A 21,244-nucleotide genomic window follows, 5' to 3' on the forward strand; every position below is an offset into this window, starting at 1 on the left:
TGCGAGGAACTGATAAGCACTTATGCCGTGACTTCCTCTGAATAGCAAAACAGCTACACACCCCCCCCGCGCCGCAGTATCTTTGGCGGGATGACAGAGGATCAATCACTCACGGGTGGAAGCATTACAGCAAATATTAAAAAACTAAAACCAGGTCCTACTTAGGCTTCCCCTCCGCTCTGCCCGAGTCGCCGTGAGAGGCTCGAGAGGAAGGCCCTGCACCAACACTGATCTGAGCATGTAAATAAGTCATGGCTCACGTCTCTCTCTCCCTCTCATATTTTTTCCGTTGCTCTCACTCTATCCGTAAAAGCCATATGTACATTTTTAGAATTCCCCGAGTTCTGCTGACGTGAAGAAACAGATGAAAGATTCATGTTTCTTTAAAAAATTCAAACTGATGTCCTGAACTTTTCAGTACATAGCCTAGCGTGGATGAATTATTCAACCTCGGGATGCGAAGGACGGAGGATTTGGGGTGTGGACTGGGGGAAAAAAAAAAAATCAGAAAAATCCAAACAACCATTAAAACTAATGGTTAAAAGCAGTGATTATGATTTGTGCACCGCCATTAACATTTCCGGAAATAACAATGGGCGTTGGATATAAAGCAAAGGCTAACATTCTCAGAAATTATATAACAAAAAAGGGGGCTAATGGAGGTTCATGGCAGAGTTTGTGTGATTTGCTTTTACACAGTATTTCCACAGTATAGATCTTGACTGTGCACCAGCAGAGGGAGACCATGTCACATGACAGATCTGTAAATACTGACGCGCTCTTATTTCTCGGTATCCTATACATTTTACTCAGCAAAGCTATACTCAATTAACCATTTAAATAAATTAATTTTTAAATTAATAAATTAAAAGTATAGGGCAATATCTGAAGATCTAAGTACCGAATTGTTCCAAAAAATGACTTTTAAAATTATTTTTAGCTAATAAATCATTGTTTGAGGTCGAACGCCTTTTCTTCAAGGAGTAGTTTTTTTGTTGTTGTTGTTGTTGTTTTTTGCTTTGTTTTTTTACAATGATTTCAACTATTATTATTATTATAATTATTATTATAATTATTATTATTATTATTATATTATAACACCTTGACAATTGTCATTAACGTTAAAGGCAATGGAAAATGAAAAGCAGATCCGCCGTGAAGGGTTAAACTGACTCCGACGTGACGGTGAAATCCGATCTAGTTCCTGATGGATGAGTCTGACTGTGCCTGTTGAAACCTTGTTGCCTGCTTGTCCGAAACTGTAGTTTCACGTTTTCCTATCGTAAATATTAGCGCGTGCGACTGTCGTCGTTGACTCTACAACGCGAAGCTCGCGTTCCGCGCTCGAGGCGACCGTCCCGTCTGCGGCTCACTGCGTCATGGCGACGGCGCCGGAGAAGAAGTTACGCATTTGTTAACAGCATTGGGAATTAATGGAGTATCACCCTCATTCGGGCAGCGGGCTCACGTGTAAGTAGCTTAATGGCTTGCATTCTTTGCGGAACACGTATGTGTGGGATTGTGTCGCCCTTTGTGGTCATTTCCTGTTGTTGTTTTACCTGTGCGGACAGGTGAGCGCCGACATGACACCTGTACCGCCTCATAAGCGGAGTGCGGCGCTCACTGGAAAGTCTTGTCGCAGGACTTTCACCTCATAAAACTATCTGGAGTCGCATGGGAGAACCCTCAAATCGTGTCGGTTGTTACAGAGGAAGACTTTGGTCACTAATGTTGTAACTCCTTCATTGAAGTAGCTCAACTTCTGTCAGTGATTTAGCTTGACATTCCTCTCTCTTTCTCCCAGTATGCTGGACTACAGTAAGTCAGGTGAACCAGGAGACCTAGTGTCAAAGAACGGTGGGTTTTTTAAAATGGAGGAACTGGCTGTAATGGCCTTGCTGGAGTGTCCTGTGTGTTTGGACCAGCTGGACGCGACAGCCAAGGTCCTGCCCTGCCAGCACACTTTCTGCATGTCCTGCCTACAGAGGCAGGAGGCAGCCCACTCCCAGCTCTTCTGCCCGGAGTGTTGCGCCCCCGTCTCAGCCAGGACCGTGGACGAGCTCCCTGCGAACCTCCTGCTTGTGCGGCTCCTGGAGGGGCTCCAGGGCTCCGGCAGAAACGTGCAGACGAGCCGCTACGCCGTGCCTTTGGGCAGGGGCAGCTTGAAAGTCAGGGATAATCAACAACAGCAGCAGCAGCAGCAGCAGCAGCAGGAGGGTCATCACCGAGACAAGCAAGGGCAGAATGAGGTCAGTGAACGACATTGGATTAATGAATAAGAAGAAATATGATGTAAAAAATAATAAAAATATGATTTTGATTAAGTTTAGACAGCACAGAACTTGTGCAAGTTCTCTTGAAGGTGTTTTTTAAGGACGAGAGAAGCTGTTGCTGTAACAGCGGTGGGAAAGCAAACCATGTCTGAACTGGACTGAGTCACCATCTATCAACACGATGTTAACATCTGCCCCCGTTCACACCTTAAACCCAGAGAGTGTCTGGACAAGTTTCTCCAAATGCAAATCCGCTTCATTAGCGGAACACAGCCGCGTGAGCCTCAGATGTGCAACACCCACAGATGTTCCTGATAGTGTTTTAAACTCCCCTCCAGTCATTTAGAAAAGAAGAAGCTGAAAACTCAACTGCCTTTGTTTTAGTTTTGTTTTTAGATATACCACGACCTGGATGACTGAAAAGTAAACGCAGACAATAGTTAATAGCTTATGCATGCTTATGTATTAGGAGGTCAGGATCCACAATACTCCGCAACCAGAAGGGTGGTTCGAAAATCAGATGGAAGGCATTTTATGAATATTTTTGAATGGTGAATAATAATATAGTCCTGACTAATTTTTAACCTACCCACGCCCTGTCCTACCACACCCACACATTTTAATGAGAGAACTCCCATAGAGCATGGAGTAATTCTTGACCGCTGACAAAATGAAGTGACATCAGGATATGATAGCGTGTCGCAGAGGTCAACCAATAGGGGATTTAAGAAAGGCCGATGTGATAATGATGATTCAGAGCAGGAACCGAGCTGTCACAACCGCTAACTCCCCCACTCTCCGCCGAAAAGTTCACGCTGCCCAAAACAAACAGTATTTTTTAAACTTCACTCGACCGTTCTAGAGAAAATACACTTAAAACCACTGACGGGTGAAGTGGGTGACACTGATCATCCACTTGTGACATTTAAGTGTTCTGCTGAGAAATGTTTGGACCTGGCATTGGTGTGGATTTTACTTAGTCATCTGCACCCTCCTCATAGCAACGACATCTGGCGTCCAAGTTCTCTAGATCCCAAACTCATCAAGCCTGATCCACAGAGGTCCCTCCCCTACACTTATAGGACCCAAAGACTCCCCCACTAACAACATCCTGTTTCCAGACACCACAGGACACCCTCAGAAGACCAATGTCCATTCTCTGATGAGTCACAACTGTTGTGGAGGCACAATATTAGGTCATAATGTTGTGGCATAGTATTGGCAGAGCTGGGCTGTGCTATCCGTACGTGTGCAATCCCACCGGTCCTAACAAGTGAAATCTGTCATAGGGTAGATAGACCAGCGGGAGGGTTGTGGAGTGTTGTTGATGCACAATAGGGCCTTGATTGGTTTAAGGAGGTTCATTTTTGTAATTGTGAAATATAAAAGTAGCCACCTGGGGAATTTTCCCCACAATTGAACAGTTTGCGTGTTGTACCTGGGCTTAGAAATAACTGGCACTACTAATTAATCCGTTGACGTCTATTTTTTTGTGGCTGGCTCGACGCTATGACGCCCTGTTTATTTACTGACGACAAAGTGCAGGATGTTTCATCAGGCTGCATACTGTGGTGCTACTTGCTTACCATTGTGTGCTCACAAAAGCAGGTATTTTTTATTTTCACTTCATTACTACTCAGCTGCGTGACGTGATGTGGCTCGCAAAAAACTGGAGTGTGATCTGACTTTTTTCCAAATGTTGCCTCTGGTGAAATGTGAGTCACTTTTTCCTCGGGTCTAAAGCAGTGAGATCCCCCCCAACCTGTACAACTGGTGTCATTATTCTACCCCCATTATGTTAACTCAGGAGGCGCAGATTCGCTTCCCAAAGACCTCCGATCCTCCTGAGCCCTCAGACACATGAGCCCAGTGAGAGGAGTCCAGTTAAGTTATTAGTTTATGAAATCTGCTTTATCTTAAAAATAAAGAAATATGTTAAATTAATAAATAATTGTAAATATTGTATGAAAAAAAGCAAAAAAGCAAATTAAAATTATATAGGTAATGTCTTTAGATGTAGTCTTTGTCTATAGTATGAGGAGGCACTGATGGACGTGTTTATTGAGACTGGGATGTCTCCTGTGAGTTAAGGGCCTTCATAAAGCATTTGTACTGTAACACCTACTCTGAACGTCTTAAAACCTAAACCTTCTAAAAAGGTAAAATATATACATATATATGCAAATCTGTCCTGGAAACTGTAATTGAACACAATTACTGCCTTGCGGTTGTATGCTTCAATCCCTCATATATATCTATACAGCGTGTGTCTGTATATGTGTATATATATATATATATATATATATACAGACATATTTATACTACACACACTCTACCGGTCATAAGTTTTACACCCTAATTTTTCCAGTTACTTATTGCAATTCAAGTCATGCAAGCCCAATGAATGAAGCTTGAAATGGTACAAAACTGAAAAATAATGTACATTTCAGAATTATACAAAAAGGCCTTTTTCAGGGAACATGAAGTGGGTTAACAATTTAAAGCTCTTCTGACCAATGAAGGTTGAATCGGCCTTGAAAGCTGGTGCTACTAATTCTTACAGGTGTTCCAACCTCTGTCTGCATAAAAGCAGCGTTGGAACACACTGTGGTACCAGACCCTCATAAGCATCAGGTGAACAGTATTGTGCTGCAGAAAGTAGTAGTGTTGCTACAAAAATGGCGAGAAAAAAGGCAATTAACAATGGAAGAGAGACAGACCATCATAACACTTAAAAATGTAGGTCTTTTCTACAGGGAAATTGCAAAGAAAGTCAAGGTGTCAGTGAGTACAGTTTTCTTCACCATCAAAAGGTTCTCAGAAACTGGGGAAAACTCTGACAGGAAGTGGTCTGACTGACCCAAAGCCACAACTGAATCAGAGGACAAGTTTCTGAGAGCTAACAGCTTGTGTGACAGGCGGCTCGCAGGACAACAGCTTCAAGCTCAGCTTAATAGTAGTCGTAGTAAGCAAGTCTCAGTTTCCACTGTGAAGAGAAGACTTCGAGCTGCAGGTTTGACAGGATGAGTTGCAGCAAGAAAGCCATTGCTAAGATGTCAGAATAAGACAAAGAGGGTCTCCTGGGCCATAAAACACCACCATTGGACTATTGAAGACTGGAAGAAGGTATTATGGACTCCTGAGTCAAAATTTCGAATCTTCCGTTCATCATGCAAGATCTTTGTACGCCGTCGAGTAGGTGAGAGGATGGTTCAACAATGTCTGACATCAACTGTCAAACATGGAAGAGAAAGTGTGATGGTCTGGGGCTGTTTTGCTGGATCCAGGGTCAGTGACTTGTGAAGAGAGAGAAGCACCCTGAACCAAAACGGCCACCACAGCATTCTGCAGCGCCATGCAGTACCCTCTGGTATGCACCTAGATGGTCAGAGGTTCATCCTACAGCAAGATAATGACCCAAAACAAAAGTCCAAGCTATAACAAAACTACCTCAGGAAAAAAGATGGTAAGCTTGAAAACATAGAGTGGCCAGCACAGTCTCCAGACCCCATCGAGCTGGTTTGGGATGAACTGGACAGAAGAGTGAAAGCCAAGCAACCTGCAAGTGCCACACATATATGGGAACTTCTGCAACAGACTTGGGAAGAACTTTCTGAAGAATATTTGATTTCTATTGTAGAAGGAACGCCAGTGTGTGAGTGTGTTCAGCTGTTACATCTGCCAAAGGTGGCTACTTTGATGAGTCAAAAGTTTAGAATACATTTTGGTCTATGAATTGATTCCATGATTTCTTTTCCAACTCAAATTGCTTATTTGTTCTATGCTTTCATTTCATAGTGCAATGACACAAACTGAATAATTTTCTGTATAAAAACTGGAAAAAGTGTGGTGTTCTAAAACTTTTGACCCGTAGTGTATATATACACCTTGCTAGTAAAAGGTTGGACCACCTTTTGCCTTCACAGCTGCCTTAACCCAGTTAATCTCAAATTTTTGATGCAAAGTAAGTGCATGCCGCAAGTAAAGAGGCCTAGTGATGTGGCCATTAACACTAGTTACATGATATTGATATATGCTATAGGGGACACCGTATTCTTTAATTTTAAAACTTTATTAGCTACCAAAAGTCAAACTAACGCTTCAAGAGCTTCCAAAAAGTGCAGCAACTATTGTTGCCAGTGGGATTAAACGGGTTCTCAGTGCTCAGTTTGTACTAAGGAGCTCAAAGTGTGCCGAGAAAATATCCCTAACACCATTACACAATCACCACCAGCAGCCTGAACTGCTGATACAAGGCAGGATGGATCCATGCTTTCATGTTGTTTACGCCCAATTCTGCCCCTGCCATCCGAATGTTGCAACTGAAATCGAGACTCGTCAGACCAGGCAACGTTTTTCCAATCTTCTATTGTCCAATTTTGGTGAACCTTCAGCAAGTTGTCTCTTGACCTCTGCTGCTAAACCTCTACATGCCACGTGTGTGTGTGTGTGTGTGTGTGTGTGTGTGTGTGTAGACATTTGTTTTTGCAGAACATCGTTATCTCAGAGTGAAATCACACCCCAAAACACGTTTTTTAAGTTCATAGTGACCATTGACCTTTGATCATACCCTGACCCTGTGATTCTACATTCACATGAATGGATGAACCGCATCAAAATTACTTGCAGGTAACATGAAAACATAATGCATGCATACAGTTTTTTTTTTATGTATACATATAAGAAAACTACAAAAAAAAACGTAGCCACTTGTTAGTCATTCAGTAAATCACTGTGCACCTTTCCACTGATCCAAGGTGATGAGAAGCACAAAGATCCTCCTTCTCAGATCTTTTGTGCATCAAAATAAGAACTCTTCAGAGAGTTCAAAAGCTTACCTGAAACTATTGGTCTGAGTCAAGTCAGAGTTCAAGAAGCACAACCAAGTTCACGAGAGCTTCTGATCAATTTGTGATAAATTTGCTGCTAAAGCTGCTAAATAGACGTAGAATAAATTATCAGGCCTGATTAAATGTAAGCTCAGCCTGAGATGGATCGGGCCCATAGCGGATGTGGACGCCGATTCTTATTATTCACAGATTCAAAACCTCTTTTAAAGTGAATCATTGACGAATTTCGCGCTGGATTATTCAGTAAAAGTGAAGATGTAGAAAATTTGACATTTACTGTCTGTGAAGTGAGACGAAGTCCATGTTAATTTGTTTTTTTGTGCTCCATCAGTATCTCTCAGCATCAGCAACAGAAACAGTGAAGGCCGAGTGAATTCTTGATATCTTGTTTCGAGAGGAACAGGATGTGTCATATCAAACTAATCTGCATGCCTAGATAAGATCAGGGTGCTCTGGTGTCTGTAGAAAATGTGTTAAAAACTTGCTGAGGCCTGCCATTTCACACTTTTATTAACTGTTACGAACAACCTTTAGAGCGATGCTCTAAAGGAAGTGAAACTCGCAGCTTTTTATCCAAAATGTGTTTCTGGAGCAGGATATTTCCCCGTTTTTTCTAAATGTCAACCGACAAAAATGACCCACTTCGTCACTTTGTCGGCACGGCGCCATTTTGTCTACTCACACTCAAAAAGCAGCAACCTCCGCATACCGAAGCTAACGTTTGACTCTCTTCTGCCCTACAGGCCGCTCTCAGAGCCTCGATGTATAACCAACGCGGTGATGTGTCGGGAGAGCCCGTCCTCGCGCCTGGGAACGGCATCGCCGCTAAACACAAGGCGGACGACAACTGGCGCTACGAAGAGTCGTGTGACGGCAGCGGCGCGTCGGTCACCGCGCTGCAGCCCCTCCAGCCGTCCCAGACGCCGGCTCTCTGCAGGGCGCTGTGCGACTTTAACCCAGAGGACCTGAATGTGGAAGACAGTAAATATTGTCTCAGCTTCCTCAAGGTCTGCCACCAAAACTATTGACACGACAGGAAAACTCTCCTTTTCATTCAGCCGCATGTATATTTACACTTAGCTTCACGTTTTACTACGTGTTTTACCGACATCATGTGAGGTCAGGACACTTCGTGCACGACTCACGTGTACAAAGCAGAAACGAAACATTAACTTAAAGGGGAAAATAGCGATAGAATAGACGACTGTATTCGATAAGCGTTTTACTGTTTTTTAGTCTCATGGTTCGAACCTGAACTGTGGTTAATATCATAATACACTTTTTAGCAGCTGATCTGACTTAGACTTAGACAAACTTTAGTGATCCACATGGGGGAATTACTTGGTCACAGTAGCTTAGTTGCACATAAAGGGAACACTCTTAAAAACCACAAGTAAAAAGAAAGATAAAATAAAACGAGATTAGATTAAAATAAAATAAAATGAAGAGATTATTAAAAGAAAAGTATTGTCTAGTAAAATAAAAGAGATAACGGTGAATAATTTATTTTAAATTGATTTTAACTTTTTAAGGACAAAATCATTTATTTACTTAGCACAAAATGGTAACTTTACGATGTTTCAAACAGCCTCCGAGCTTATTGGATAAGCGTGGTAGGTTCCCTGCTCCCATATCAGTTGAATCAAGTTTTATTTAGAGTATCTTTTATTTATACCTGAAACTCCCAGAACAAGCACTGCGGAAAGGAAGGGAGGAACTCCTTTTTTTAAAATCGGGGACTGCCATCTGCTTGAGGTCAGAACAGAAAGGCGGAGATGAATCAGAAATAAACAGCTAAATTCACACATCAGATCAAATTCGGCTTTATTGTCGTTTTGACACACACACACAACCCAAGGATCTGATCCGCAGTCTAAGCGGCTACGTGACATGCCTATTGATAAAGCCAAAGTGCAGCATGTATACGTGATACAAACAAGAGTGCATGATAGTACGTGTTGCATGACGGATAGTATTAATAGAAAAAAAGTGAAAATGGAAAAATGAATGAAAAAAACATGGGTGGATGGTGCAACTCCGCATTGATCGTTTAGACGTGAATTCTTTAGCAGCCTTTGATTGTGTGTAGCACAAGGAGTTCCCAGTTGCGCGTATGTGTAATCGTCACTGCTCCGTGTTCTTTTGCCCGAGACTGAAAGCGGAGACACATTGGTCTCTCGTCTCAGACCTCTCCCTCGGTGGCTGTTACTTAGCCTGAAGGAATTTTTGAGGCAGTTACGTAAGGGCCTTCTCCATTAAAGCACACTTGAGCTTGGCCTTTTTCGAAAATGCGGGTGGTCAAATGGTTTTTTTAGAGGCAGGCCGCAGAAAGGACCGGGCCCGCAGACACAAAGAGAGCTGATGTCACATGCTGCTGGAGGAACGCAGGGCTGAGTGCTCAGTCTCCCGGCTGAGCGCGCTCTGTTATGACCTTCTGTTTTCTGTGTGTCTGCTACTTGTTTCCCCCGCGCAGGGAGACATCCTGGCCGTCGTCAGGCGAGTGGACGAGCACTGGGTCGAAGCCAAACTAGGGGAGAGAGTTGGAATTTGCCCTCAGCAGTTTCTGGAGGTGAGGCATCCCTTTCCTTCCTCGAACGCAGGCCGCGGCCCGTTGGGCGTGATCGAGTGCGGCGCCGGGCCGTTTGGCACCTCGCTCTGACGGCGCAAGCGCTCGCAATCGGCCGAACCGTCCTCGCCGAGTGTCGCACATTCCAGGTCACTGGCGGGACGCTACCTTGATTTTCATAGAAATCTTTTGATTCATCAGTGAATGTCACTCCCGCGCTGCAAAGTGCTGAGGCAGGAAGCTTATCTCTGAAGCCCTGCTGTGTCTGCAGCGGCTCATTAGCGTGTGACTGTGTGGCTTACTCAGGTTTGCAGGGCTTGCTTAGCTGGCTGACTTGTCATTTGTTTTCCTCTGTGCTTTCTGCCTCCAGGAATTAACTTCATCCACGCCGGGGGGAAAATTGTACTTTTTCAGGCTGCGGGGTTAAGATCTCTTTTTCTTCCGTAACTTGTCATTTGTTTTGACATGTCCCCCCCCCCCCCCCCCCCCCCCCCCCCCCAATATATCTCCCTTTCACATGTGTCTTCTCTTAAGGCGCTGCCTCGGTGATGCTCTTCTTCCACCCATTCTTTCTCCTTTCACTTTCCTCCCCTCCTCTCCCGTCTCCTTCCCGAGCCTGCCTCTCCTTGTGTCGTGCAGCCAGGCGTGAAGGCACAGTAATGCTTTCTCTGCTTGGGTGGCATAACAGCACATCACTGTGGGGAGTGAAAGCATTAACCCTGCCATGCCTGTCCGCGCGCCTGCCTCTCTGTGCGTCTCCTTTCTCAGCACCAGTCATCCCTCCCCGGCTTATTGGCTGGTACTTATCATGCTCCCTGCCTGCCTGTCCAACAAGTAGTAGGGGTGAGTCGAGTGGTAGATAAGTGGGTGTATTTAGCCGTTCCTTTGGAGCGTGTTAGAGAGGATTTTCCTGGAGATGTACTGCTCCGTGTTAGGCTTCACCCAGATGTTTTTTTTTACTGTAGCTTCTCTTTGCGTGTGTTCGTCCGTTTCAGCCAAACTCCGCCGCTTCCAAACTGCTAAAGGGGAAGAGTCGGCGCGGGGGTGAGTCAGCAGAATTTCACCATCAGCCCGGGAGCGGGAGCGGGGGCAAAGACAAGGCCGCTGACGCACCGAGCAGGACCGCCCATTACGGAGCCCCTCTAGTCCCGGCAAAGGCGCCCATCATCAATGCTCTACCCGTCTCCAACCAGCGGAAGCAGACCGCGGCCGGCAGCAGCAACTTTTACCAAGCGGCGCCGGGGGAGGCGACCAACGTCAACGGCGGCAACAACCACCGGGGTCAGCCGCCGCGTCTCTCCGCGCCCTCCGCCGCCCAGGGCCACTCGCACCGCTCCAGAGTGAACTCTCATCGCTCCAGACGCCACTCTGAGCCGCACAGACACCTGTTACATGTGAGTCACCCGCCTCCCACTTAAATGCACGCTGGTTTTTTATTTTTACCCAATAGGCTCTTTCTTTCACAAGCGTCGATTGAAACCACGTCTGGGTTGGCAAAACGTGGTTTTCTGAGAGATAATAGAGGTGTTTATTTAAGTCACCGAGGGATCAAGCTGACCTTAGTGGTGCGGGGTGGGAACCATGACACCACACCGAAGGAATGACTGAGAAAAGAGGGCTCGCCCTTGTGTTATGATTAAGCGGCTTTCATAAAGACAACACAGATGTGGAAACGAGCGAGATACAAAAGGACTGAAGGTGAGTGGACTGTGGCTTTGAAAGGTATTTAATCATGAGTCCTGGGACGCCGGCCAGAGTCTTCCCTCGGAGGAATTACCGTCCAGCAGGGTGTGTGTCCTTTTTCTTTCTTCAGCTCAGGGAGATATATACGGTTGTTCTCAAATGGTGAAACAGTATATCCGGAGAGAATAGAAGAGCGTTTCTTGTACTGAATAGAGTTGTTGAAGCGTAAGACACAGAGGCTCTCAATTTAAATTCCTCCGTCGGCCCAGAATTGGTTCTCTGTGATTTTATTGTTTTTTGGGGTTAGTTCAGAGCAAACTGTGGCCCCTAAGAATTATACAAAAGATAATACTCTACGGAGTTGGTTTCTCAAACCATCGGGGAATGTGCAAACACTCTTCTAATGGACTGAGATAATCCCCAGAACAAGTCTGAGTAATCAGCTGAATATTTTTGGGGGATGCATCATCCGTACAGAGAGGTTTAGAGGACTGTCTTTATTTTCTCAAAGCTGACATCGTTAAGTTATTTCTGCTCGAAGAAACTGAAGCAAAAGTTTGAATTCACATTTCATTTTTCTGTTTGGTGATTGTCAGAACTAAGCAGATGAGGGCTAGGTGCTCTTCTCAAAATGTTTCATATCACATTTTTTTTTTTTTTTAATTTAAATAGCATGGCACACATTCATTTAGTCGCGAGACAATGTGACAAAATGTTGCAGCCACGCAGTTAAGTCACAGCCAGCTAGTGAAAGCCTCTGGAAGGTTTAACGGTGTAAACCTGCTGCCAACTGCCCTGCCCTCCGAGATAATGATTTCCTTTGATTCGGTGCTTTCGGTGCTTAACCCTGCCATTATACGCGTCAGGGCGTCAAAACCGCTAAACCTTGTGCAAGCGGGAGTGAGGCCAGACAGGAAGGGAAATGGGTGAGACTTCACAAGAAGATAAGGCAGGGACACGTTAAAGGTGTGGTAGAAAAGTTGGAAGGAGCTGGGAAGAGAAAACAAATTTTGACAGCTGCAAAAAATGCAAAACACAAGGAGGAGGAGGAGGGAGAGCGAGGGATAGATGGAGAGAGTGGGAGGCTTGGAGAGTCCCTCGGTGCGTCTGCTTATCTCTCTCATGCTGCTGATGATGAGTCACTGGTGAAGTTACATAACAGACCCCTCTCTCCCCTGCGTTCAAGCGCCTTCCTCTTCACTAAGCAGGTAACACTCACTTTCACATCCGTGGGCCAGTAATGTCAGACGAGCCGCGCGCTCCCCCTTTTCTGAAGGAGTGCAGAGCTGTGTCCCCAAAAGCCGAGGCTGAGCTCTCCGGTGACCAAGCCCGGCATGCGCGCTATTCTGAGTGTCGCCTCCCGTCGGCTCTCACCTCTGGCTCCTCTGTTTGACAGAGAGCTCGCAGCTTCACTCCCACTGTGGATGGAGTAATGCGTATTAGTGCGAGTATCGACACGGTTACGTAAGAGCAAGTTTTAGGATAGAGCCGAGCCAAGAGCAAGAGCAAGTTCAATCCCATTTCATTCTTCACTGTTACACCAGAACGTCTGGAATGATTGTTAGTATTACTGATAATAGCTGAAGTCTGTGAACTGGTCGGAAACGGGCAGCACGTGGTTAAGGCGCATACCACCAGGATACAAATGTCCTGAACAGAGAGGCCTCGGCTGCCCGGAGCTTTGTTTACATGTCACTCCCCCGCTTTCTTTCCCACGTTTCCTTTCTTTCTCCATTGTTTCTATTGCATAAAAGCCCCAAAAGTGAATCTTAAAATCTGAAAGGATTCGGTTAAATAACTGACTCTGCATGTTCAAGTTGGAGCATGGAATAGAAGCCTAAACTTATAAATTACAGAAATAAAAAAATTTGTGACGAAAACGAAGAAGCTGTTCTCAAATCTCAAACCCTGCAGCATCAACACATCACAGTGTTCATCGTGTAATGCTGCAACAGACTCATCCATGTGGTTCAGCACCATGCAGGTCATACTAGACGTAATGACAGTATCTGTGAAGGAATGAAAGCAGGATTGAATAGATTTTAGCAATCGTTCAATCAGTCTCTCGTTCCAGCTGTTACTGACTATTTACAGATGACAAAACGAGCGAACTGACCATTTTGAGACACGACTTGAGAAATAACCGTGACACATAGAAACGATGTTGCCTGATTGCACTGACACGTCCATGGATTATTTGCCTTTAAGCTTGTGTGGACATGTGCAGAATGACATGTCCCACGCTCTCCTGTTTGCCTTTGTTGCACGTGTTAGGGTGGATAAAAAAATAACACTATTAACAAACTGCACAGAAGATTAATTTTAACTCACCTGGTTTAGTTGATGAGTACTAGTGGGTGTAGCTGACGGAAGCAAAAAGAAAATGCACTAAATGTGTCATTTTTCATTTTTCAGTCAGGAACATAATATCCTATTGTATTAGGTTCAGATTCTGCAACATAAAAAAAATAGAATCAAATCAACTCCATTTTCTTTTGTATACATGGATACAAGTACAAGGATTTTTTTCCAGGTGAGCTTGGAGAAGTGAACAGCCTTACAAGGTGACTGAGGTGCAGTTTGAGGTTTTATGTGATTGCTTAAGGCACCTCAGTCGAGGACCTTCCCTAAACCACTATCCCACAACAATTCAAATGTTATGCAGTTGCCCAGTCTATTAGACTTTTATTCTACAATACATGTTGCTTAATAATTCAACAAATGCATGATAATGACTTGGCAGTGTTTACGCTTAAACCTTAATACCATTGGGATGTTATCAGCCACAGTTAGACTGTTACAGCCTTGCATCAGTTTACCTAGCAGTTTTTTGTTGCCCCAATATCTCTATGACGTTAGCTGGAGGCAAAACAGAGGCAAGCTTGAGGCTAGCGCTGTCACTTTGAAACCATGAAAATGCCTTCTTGCTGTATTTTCTCGTGGCAAAACCGAAAAATCAAAAAAAAAACAAAAAAAAAAAAAAACTTGGAAGTTTTATCACATACCAGCCACTGCCAGGTGTAGACAACTTTGATTTGACTTTGGCGATTAAAAGAAAGGATTGGAGTGAGAAAATCAACAAGGGGCACACTTCTTAGATTTCAGATAAGATTAATATGTAATGCGTCATCAGTTTCAGCCTGGATGACGTCGTGGGTTGGAATAAATCGGAACTTAAATTACATTAAGTTAATGCTTATTTAAGGGATTCTTGTTACATGTTAATGCTAATGCTAACCGCGAGCTAACGCAGCGTTAGCTGCATGTTTCAGGGGTGTCCAAGCAGAAGTTGCATTAGCTACGTTACCCTCCACAGTGTGTCCACTTACTTATTGTAATATCTTTGCTGGAGAGGTTTCACTTGATAAAGACAGACCAGGCTTAGTCCCCTCTGTGTCCTCCTTCGGTTAAATTGTCCATCCAGTGAGTGACAGTGTAAGTGTACGTATCGAATAACTGTTCTCCTCTTCCACACTAGGTGGCGATACGTGTCTTTTCAGCGGGTTAATACCATATTAATACGGCCCGATTTCCGGGTTGACCTATTACGCGATATAATAAACTAGAGTCGTTCATGCAGCAGACCGGCATTTCAAACAACAACCAGACGGATAATAGTAAATTGTTTAATCTTGTACGTAAATGTTCGCGCTACTTCTGGTGCAGGTAAGATCCGCGATATCCCTCAGACGGCTCCGTTTCTTCTTCTTCTGCGACTGGCTTTCTTGGACGTTTTTGTTCCGGGTTCACACGCCAGCGCAGCGGTCGTGGAGCATGCGCACACGCATTATCCGATTGAAAAGTCTGATTCAATCGCATTATCTGGGTGTCTCAATCGATAATGAGAACTTCATTTCTTCATTTACTTCATTTTAATCTGAGTGACGTGTTTACATGCACTTAAATTCTCCTGTTATAGTCCGATTAAGGCAACAATTCGTTTTTTGAGTGTATTACTATATTCTCTAAAATATACGTTTCCCTTGTCCATTCTTGCCAAAACATATCTCTTGAAATATGCTAATCGCCGTTTTCAAGCTATAGTGTTTGAGACCTTTTGCTTCCAGTTAAGCCTCGCCCATCAAAACACGTCACATTGTTTACAAACCGTGAATGGGGTCTATTGTATCTTGAGAATAAATTTAACAATTAGAAATAATTACACATAAAAATTCAGACTTTCATTTGACAGCCAGCCATTTTCCCAACAAGCCCGAGGTCTTTTGCATTCAGTGGAGAGCGACTGATGAAAACTGCACCCGCCGTGGTTCTGTCTGTGACATTACTGTTGGTGATGTCGACGCCATGCCACAGCGAGTTGAGATCAAGCTGGACAGGAGTCACACTTCCATGACACGCTGGCGGCCTCTGATTCCGGGTGCAGGCCTGGCTCGTCTCCAGCAAGCCTGATGTTAGTAGCTCACAGGGATGTGTAGTTGTTCCCAGCACAACGACACCCAGCTGCAGCCTGGCTAGAAGTCTAATTCACCGGCGTAACTGAAAACATTACATAAATAATTCACTGTTTAAAACTTACGCACACTTTATGAGCGGGTGTTGAATGTGTTTTGGGGGTTTTTCAACAGAAAATGTTGCTGGCTTTTTTTTTTTTTTTTTGACAACTTGAGTTATGAAAAAGTACCCATGAGTTTCTAACAGTAGTATTTTTCTTGCCCAGAACAAGTAAATAGGCTTTGTGCTGCTTGTATGGACATGAAGGTAAAATGTATAATGTAAATCAGCTGTGTTTGAAGCCAAATGCACTATTGTAACTACAAATCCACCGTTCGCTTTGAGGATGGAGTTCTGAAAGAATTTGGAGAAAATGTACAAATTATTTAGAATGAAAATGACCTGCAGTAAACTCTTCTAATACTTTTTAATAAGTAACAGGATGAACCTGCATTTAACATTAATGAGCAATTAAACAAATGATCTATTATTGATTATCTATATTCATTCATTTTAATTTCACAAGTCCATACAAACTGTCTTTCTTATTTATGCCAGCTGGGATTCTCACTGCAGGAGCACGGCTAAATCATTTCCAGTCCGACTAATTGCAGAGTTCTGACCTCGGTGTGTGAATCTAGTCAGTTGTATACTGGGTCAATGCACCTGGACATTGCGTGACTGCAGCGTAACCGAAGCGTGCTCGTTGTATCTGGAAAAAGCCCGGTCCAAGAATAGAAGGAGGACACAGACTCATGCGAAGATTTAAATAATTTAATACGTGAAGAATTATTATTTATTTATTTATTTATGTGCATTACACAACATTTGTACGAAGATGACAAGTGCTTTGATGTTAAAAAATAGTGATTTTTTACAAATCTAGTGTAAAAATGATATGATGCCATTAATTATTACTTTCCTATGGCCATTGCTGCTTTAGGTGTACGTCTCATATGGATATCATAAAAGCCATATAGATGAAGAAACACGGCAGTACTCATCCACCCACTCTCATATATAACAAAAAGCAGATGTGTCTTCAGGACATGCTTCCTAACTTCGTCTCCTTTTACTTCTGCCTCACAGCACTGCCTTTGAAGTGAGACTGGATGCATCTTGATAATGAGCGTCTTAGTGCTTTTCAGTTGTAGTGAGAATCTACACATACTGTATAGAGCAAACCTTCTGCCCTCAAGTCAGCGTTAATGCTTGAACCAGTAGCTGAATGGCTGGGCCGTAAATAGCAGCAAACATCTGTGAACGTTACTGCGATGATAAGTCTTGGTGAAGGAAAAACTTAACATGTTTGTCCAAAGGACGAAATAAAAAAAGGTCAAATCTTCCACAGTAGGGTAATTGCCTCATTAGGTATTCAACTTCACACTGTACAGTTGATGGTTGGGAGACACACCTCAGTGTTACTGTCTGTCACTTAATGACTGTGGCGGGCCTGACTCACTGCTGATTCAAGCCCGGCAACACCTTCTTTAAAGAGAAAAGGTTTGATTTACTAAAATAACCATCATGCTTTTACTGCGGCTACATTTTATACAGCATTTAATGTGTGCATCATTATTTCTCTGTAAGCTGAATGTAAAATAAAACATTAGAAGAGACAAGGCATAACATTATGACCACCTTCCTAATATTGTGTAGGTCACCACTGTGTCTCCAAAACAGCTGTGACTCATCAGAGAATGAACAGGGGTCTTCTGAGGCCGACCTGTGGTGTCTGGTAACAGGATGTTGTTAGTCGGGGGCTTTGGGTCCTGTGGGTTGAGGGGAACGGCCTCTGTGGATCATCCCACAGATAATTGATCAGTTTGGGATCTAGTGAATTTGGAAGAAAGGTCATCACCCTGGTGCTGTGTTTCCATGTTTGTTGAGTTTCCCCAGCCGGGTATTGTATGGGCTGGTCACTGTATACAGACTGGTCTTGGATTAAAGGAGAAACTTGAACAAAAAAACAGCAGACGCTTCCACACATAAAGGATCAATGAACTGTTTTATGAAGAGGATGGAAATTCTATAATCTTATCTGTCAAATAATGCACAGAATACACGTTCCTCTTAAATTGCTTTTGCTTTCTGTAACCATTCTTCCTGTTCCCACCAGCTATTAAATATCCATTCTTAATGGTGCTTTCAGACAAAATCCAAAGTCTTTATTGCATAGAAAAATACTCTCACTTGCCAATTCTTCTGGTACCCTAGTGGTGTTCAGCTTTTATTAAAAATAACTGAGAGAGCCATTGATTCAGCTGTGTTTTCATTTCAGAGGCTGGGGTTTGTAGTACAATTGAAAAGATAATGTTTCGATTATTTTCAGGCTAATTTAATAGAAACGCTTGTGTTATTAAATGCGGTTAGACAGCACCACAAACTACAGCTTCCAAAATGACCATACAGTTGAATTACCACATTACTTACACTGTTTAAACATGCACTGAACACTGTAACAGTCATGAAGAGGGATCTAGTGCAGGACAGTTATATTAGAACGCATTCATTTTCACCGGAAAAGAAGTCAGAAAAATCATCTGAATATCTTCTGAAATTACAGTATTTTTAGGACACACTTGTCTGGTCAGTCCACCACTATGACATGAATTAACATGAATTAACATCAAATTACTGCATTTTTTTTTTTTTTTTTTCCCTGAAGGTGAATCTGAATAACTGCGGTGATCCCATGACTTTTTCATGTCGAGCCACCTTCCTGTCAGGACCTGTCAAAGTGACAGAATTTCCCACATAGTTGGTGGCTCGGCTGTAGGCTCTTGTTTTCATGCTGTGCTCAGATAAAGATGCCGTGCATCACCCTTTGTGTTAAATATGATAATAATGGATCCGCCTCATTTCAGAGTCAGAAGAAGATGGCCAGCGAGACCCCTCCCACCATCTCCATGGCTCTGCTGAACCCCCAGATGACCTCTGCCTCTGCTGACAGCAAAAACTCCTCCACACAGCAGCTCTCCATCAGTGTGTGAGTCACCGCTTTAAACGTTCCATTAATGGTATGATAATGAATGCTAATGTGCAGGAGGGGAACATGACAAGAAACTAGCGACTCGGCCTCTCACGAAATACGCGTGGAAATCTGGCACGATCTGGATACGTACTGTAAAAAGTGTGATAGTAACAAGTAAACCGTCCTCAGGTGTGCCGTCCTGTACTCCTACAAACCACGGCGACCAGAGGAGCTGGAGCTGAGGAAAGGAGAGATGGTGGGAGTCTACGGACAGTTCAAAGAAGGCTGGCTGCGTGGGTTGTCGCTCAGGACGGGAAAAGTCGGCATTCTGCCCAGCAACTACATCACGCCTGTGCTGAGGTTAGAGGCTGTGATCTCTGACTGCAGAAAGTGGGGGCAAAGTGACATTTGTATCCTGACAGTAATTTTTGTGTGGGCAGGACATTCCATACTGCACACAACACGACATATAAGGCAGCGGCTTGTGCTTGGTTAAAATGATTAACAGTCAGACTCAAACTTCCTCTACAGTATAACATGATATTCTGCAGGTGGCTTACACTAATGTGTCTCATTTCCCAACTACAGAACCTCAGCCAGACTTGTGGAGACCAAAGCAGCTAGTGCGTCCTCACAGTATAACACAGTAGATGGAAAGAAATCCACCGCTGCCAAGAATCCTGCTGTGGTCCTTGCTCTTGACAGGGTGAGCAGTGATGGAGCGATATACTCAACAGGACAAGTCCCATCTGTGCCAAATGGAGCACAGCATGCAATGTCGTCCACTGGCAGCGGAAAGCCGTCCTTCTACGGGGGTTCACAAGGTTGGGAGAGTGTGAGGCGTATTTTTAACCCACATAGAGGTGAGGGTTGAACAACTTCATCGTACGGCTTCATTAAATGACAAATTTCGTCATATGTGAGAATATTTTTAATTATTGCTTTTTGTTTTGTTGTTTGCTTCAGCCTCAAATCGCCTTTCTCACATGTCCCATGTCAACGCCCCGTCCAACTCGCAACATTTTGCACAAGTTCAGACGTCTGGCTACTCACCTGCCCTTCAGAGGAAGAAGAACAGCAGCGTCCTACCCAGTGGCAGACCGCTGGGCTGGATGACTGAGCCAGCAGCGCCCTCTACTGCCACATTTATGAAGGACAGGGACTACGCTGCTTCACACTACGAGAGACAGCCTTCCAACGGGCCTCAGTCAATTCTAGTCAGACCTGACACACACAAGAACAATACAGACAAGGTAACTGGTGATTTGAAGCATGTACGTACACTGTCCAGTGTTCTCAAACTATTCCTATTATTCATGAGACTAATAGCAAATGTTTTTACTTCCGTAGCCTGCAAAGTCAGTGCGGTTCCTCACAGATGAAGACTCACCTCTCCCGAGACGTCGGACCTCCTCTTGGTCATCGGGAAATCAGGTTCCGTCCTCTAACAGCCGCGTTGGGCCCCCTCCTTTAGAGGTGTGGGCTCCATCACTGACCCTGGGAAGAGATGGACCAGGGATCATCCTCAAAGAAGGAAAGGGCCCTATCCTCAGGAAAGGCCTCGAAACTGCCACCTCGGATCTAAACTCTAATCCACAGAAACAAATATCCTCGCAGTCGCCGCTATCAGCAGCGTCAGCTCAGTTCAGCCCCAGCAGGTATTCAGGATCTGTGTGTTCGCACTTGAGAGTAGAGAACCGTATTTAATTATTCAATATCTGAGGTAGGATTGAGAAAATCTCCTCATCATTTGATTTTCTTTTTTTCCAGACACAGAGTGACCACAACACACTTAGCCCAGACAGACTCAGAGCTCAGTCTGCTTCAAGGAGAGCTTGTCCTCGTTCACAGACCTCGACCTGATGGGCGGGTTCTCGTTACTCAGGAGAGCAGTGGGCAGACGGGCTTATTCCACACTAGTGTTCTTCAAGCTCTTGAGAGGCTTAGCTGACTGTGTATTTATACTATAGTAGAATATATTTCTGTATTCCATGAGTTCAGGCTGCCAAATGACTTGATCAACCTTCTAAACAAGATTCGTGTGGATGTCCAAAGGTTAATACTGCCAAATGACAATCCTATCAAATATGTTTATTTTTGTGCATATTAAGAGTTCAGTTTAAATATTTGGAGATATATATATATATTTTATGTCCCTCCACGTGTGTGCATGTTTGTTACACATTAGATTTTGCACAAAGCCACCCACTTGATGACTGTTCCTTGATTCAAACCTATGTTACACACAATGGACAGTGCCTTTGTCGAAACCCACAAAGGAAACAAACTACATTTGTATATATTTAGAGAAATTATGAAGCAAAATATCTGTACTGCTTATGTGGTAATAAAGCATACCTCCAGAACATAAATGGTTTGGCGTCTTACTTGAAGTGTCATATATATCATATATCACATATATATCATGGGAAGCCCAATGAGAGGG

The 21,244-nt window shown here is 43.8% G+C and overlaps 1 protein-coding gene across 2 annotated transcripts; it reads left to right on the forward strand.

Annotated features, from left to right (window-relative positions):
- The first annotated feature begins 1,194 nt into the window (after window positions 1-1,194).
- Window positions 1,195-21,170, forward strand: sh3rf2 (SH3 domain containing ring finger 2). 2 transcript variants are annotated; one of them, XM_047584583.1, is made up of 11 exons: window positions 1,195-1,470; window positions 1,805-2,249; window positions 7,867-8,130; window positions 9,597-9,692; window positions 10,685-11,083; window positions 18,692-18,813; window positions 18,988-19,158; window positions 19,387-19,661; window positions 19,765-20,051; window positions 20,149-20,456; window positions 20,569-21,170. In XM_047584583.1, exons 2-11 carry the CDS (start codon window positions 1,806-1,808, stop codon window positions 20,747-20,749), a joined length of 2,547 nt encoding a protein of 848 aa, XP_047440539.1. In that variant the 5' UTR covers window positions 1,195-1,470; window position 1,805; the 3' UTR covers window positions 20,750-21,170. The 2 variants fall into 2 exon arrangements, with proteins under 2 accessions (XP_047440539.1, XP_047440540.1); XM_047584584.1 differs by lacking the exon at window positions 1,805-2,249 and having other exon boundaries at window positions 1,196-1,470.
- Window positions 21,171-21,244: the final 74 nt, after the last annotated feature.

Source organism: Mugil cephalus, chromosome 5 (assembly GCF_022458985.1).
Source record: "Mugil cephalus isolate CIBA_MC_2020 chromosome 5, CIBA_Mcephalus_1.1, whole genome shotgun sequence".
NCBI lineage: Eukaryota > Metazoa > Chordata > Actinopteri > Mugiliformes > Mugilidae > Mugil > Mugil cephalus.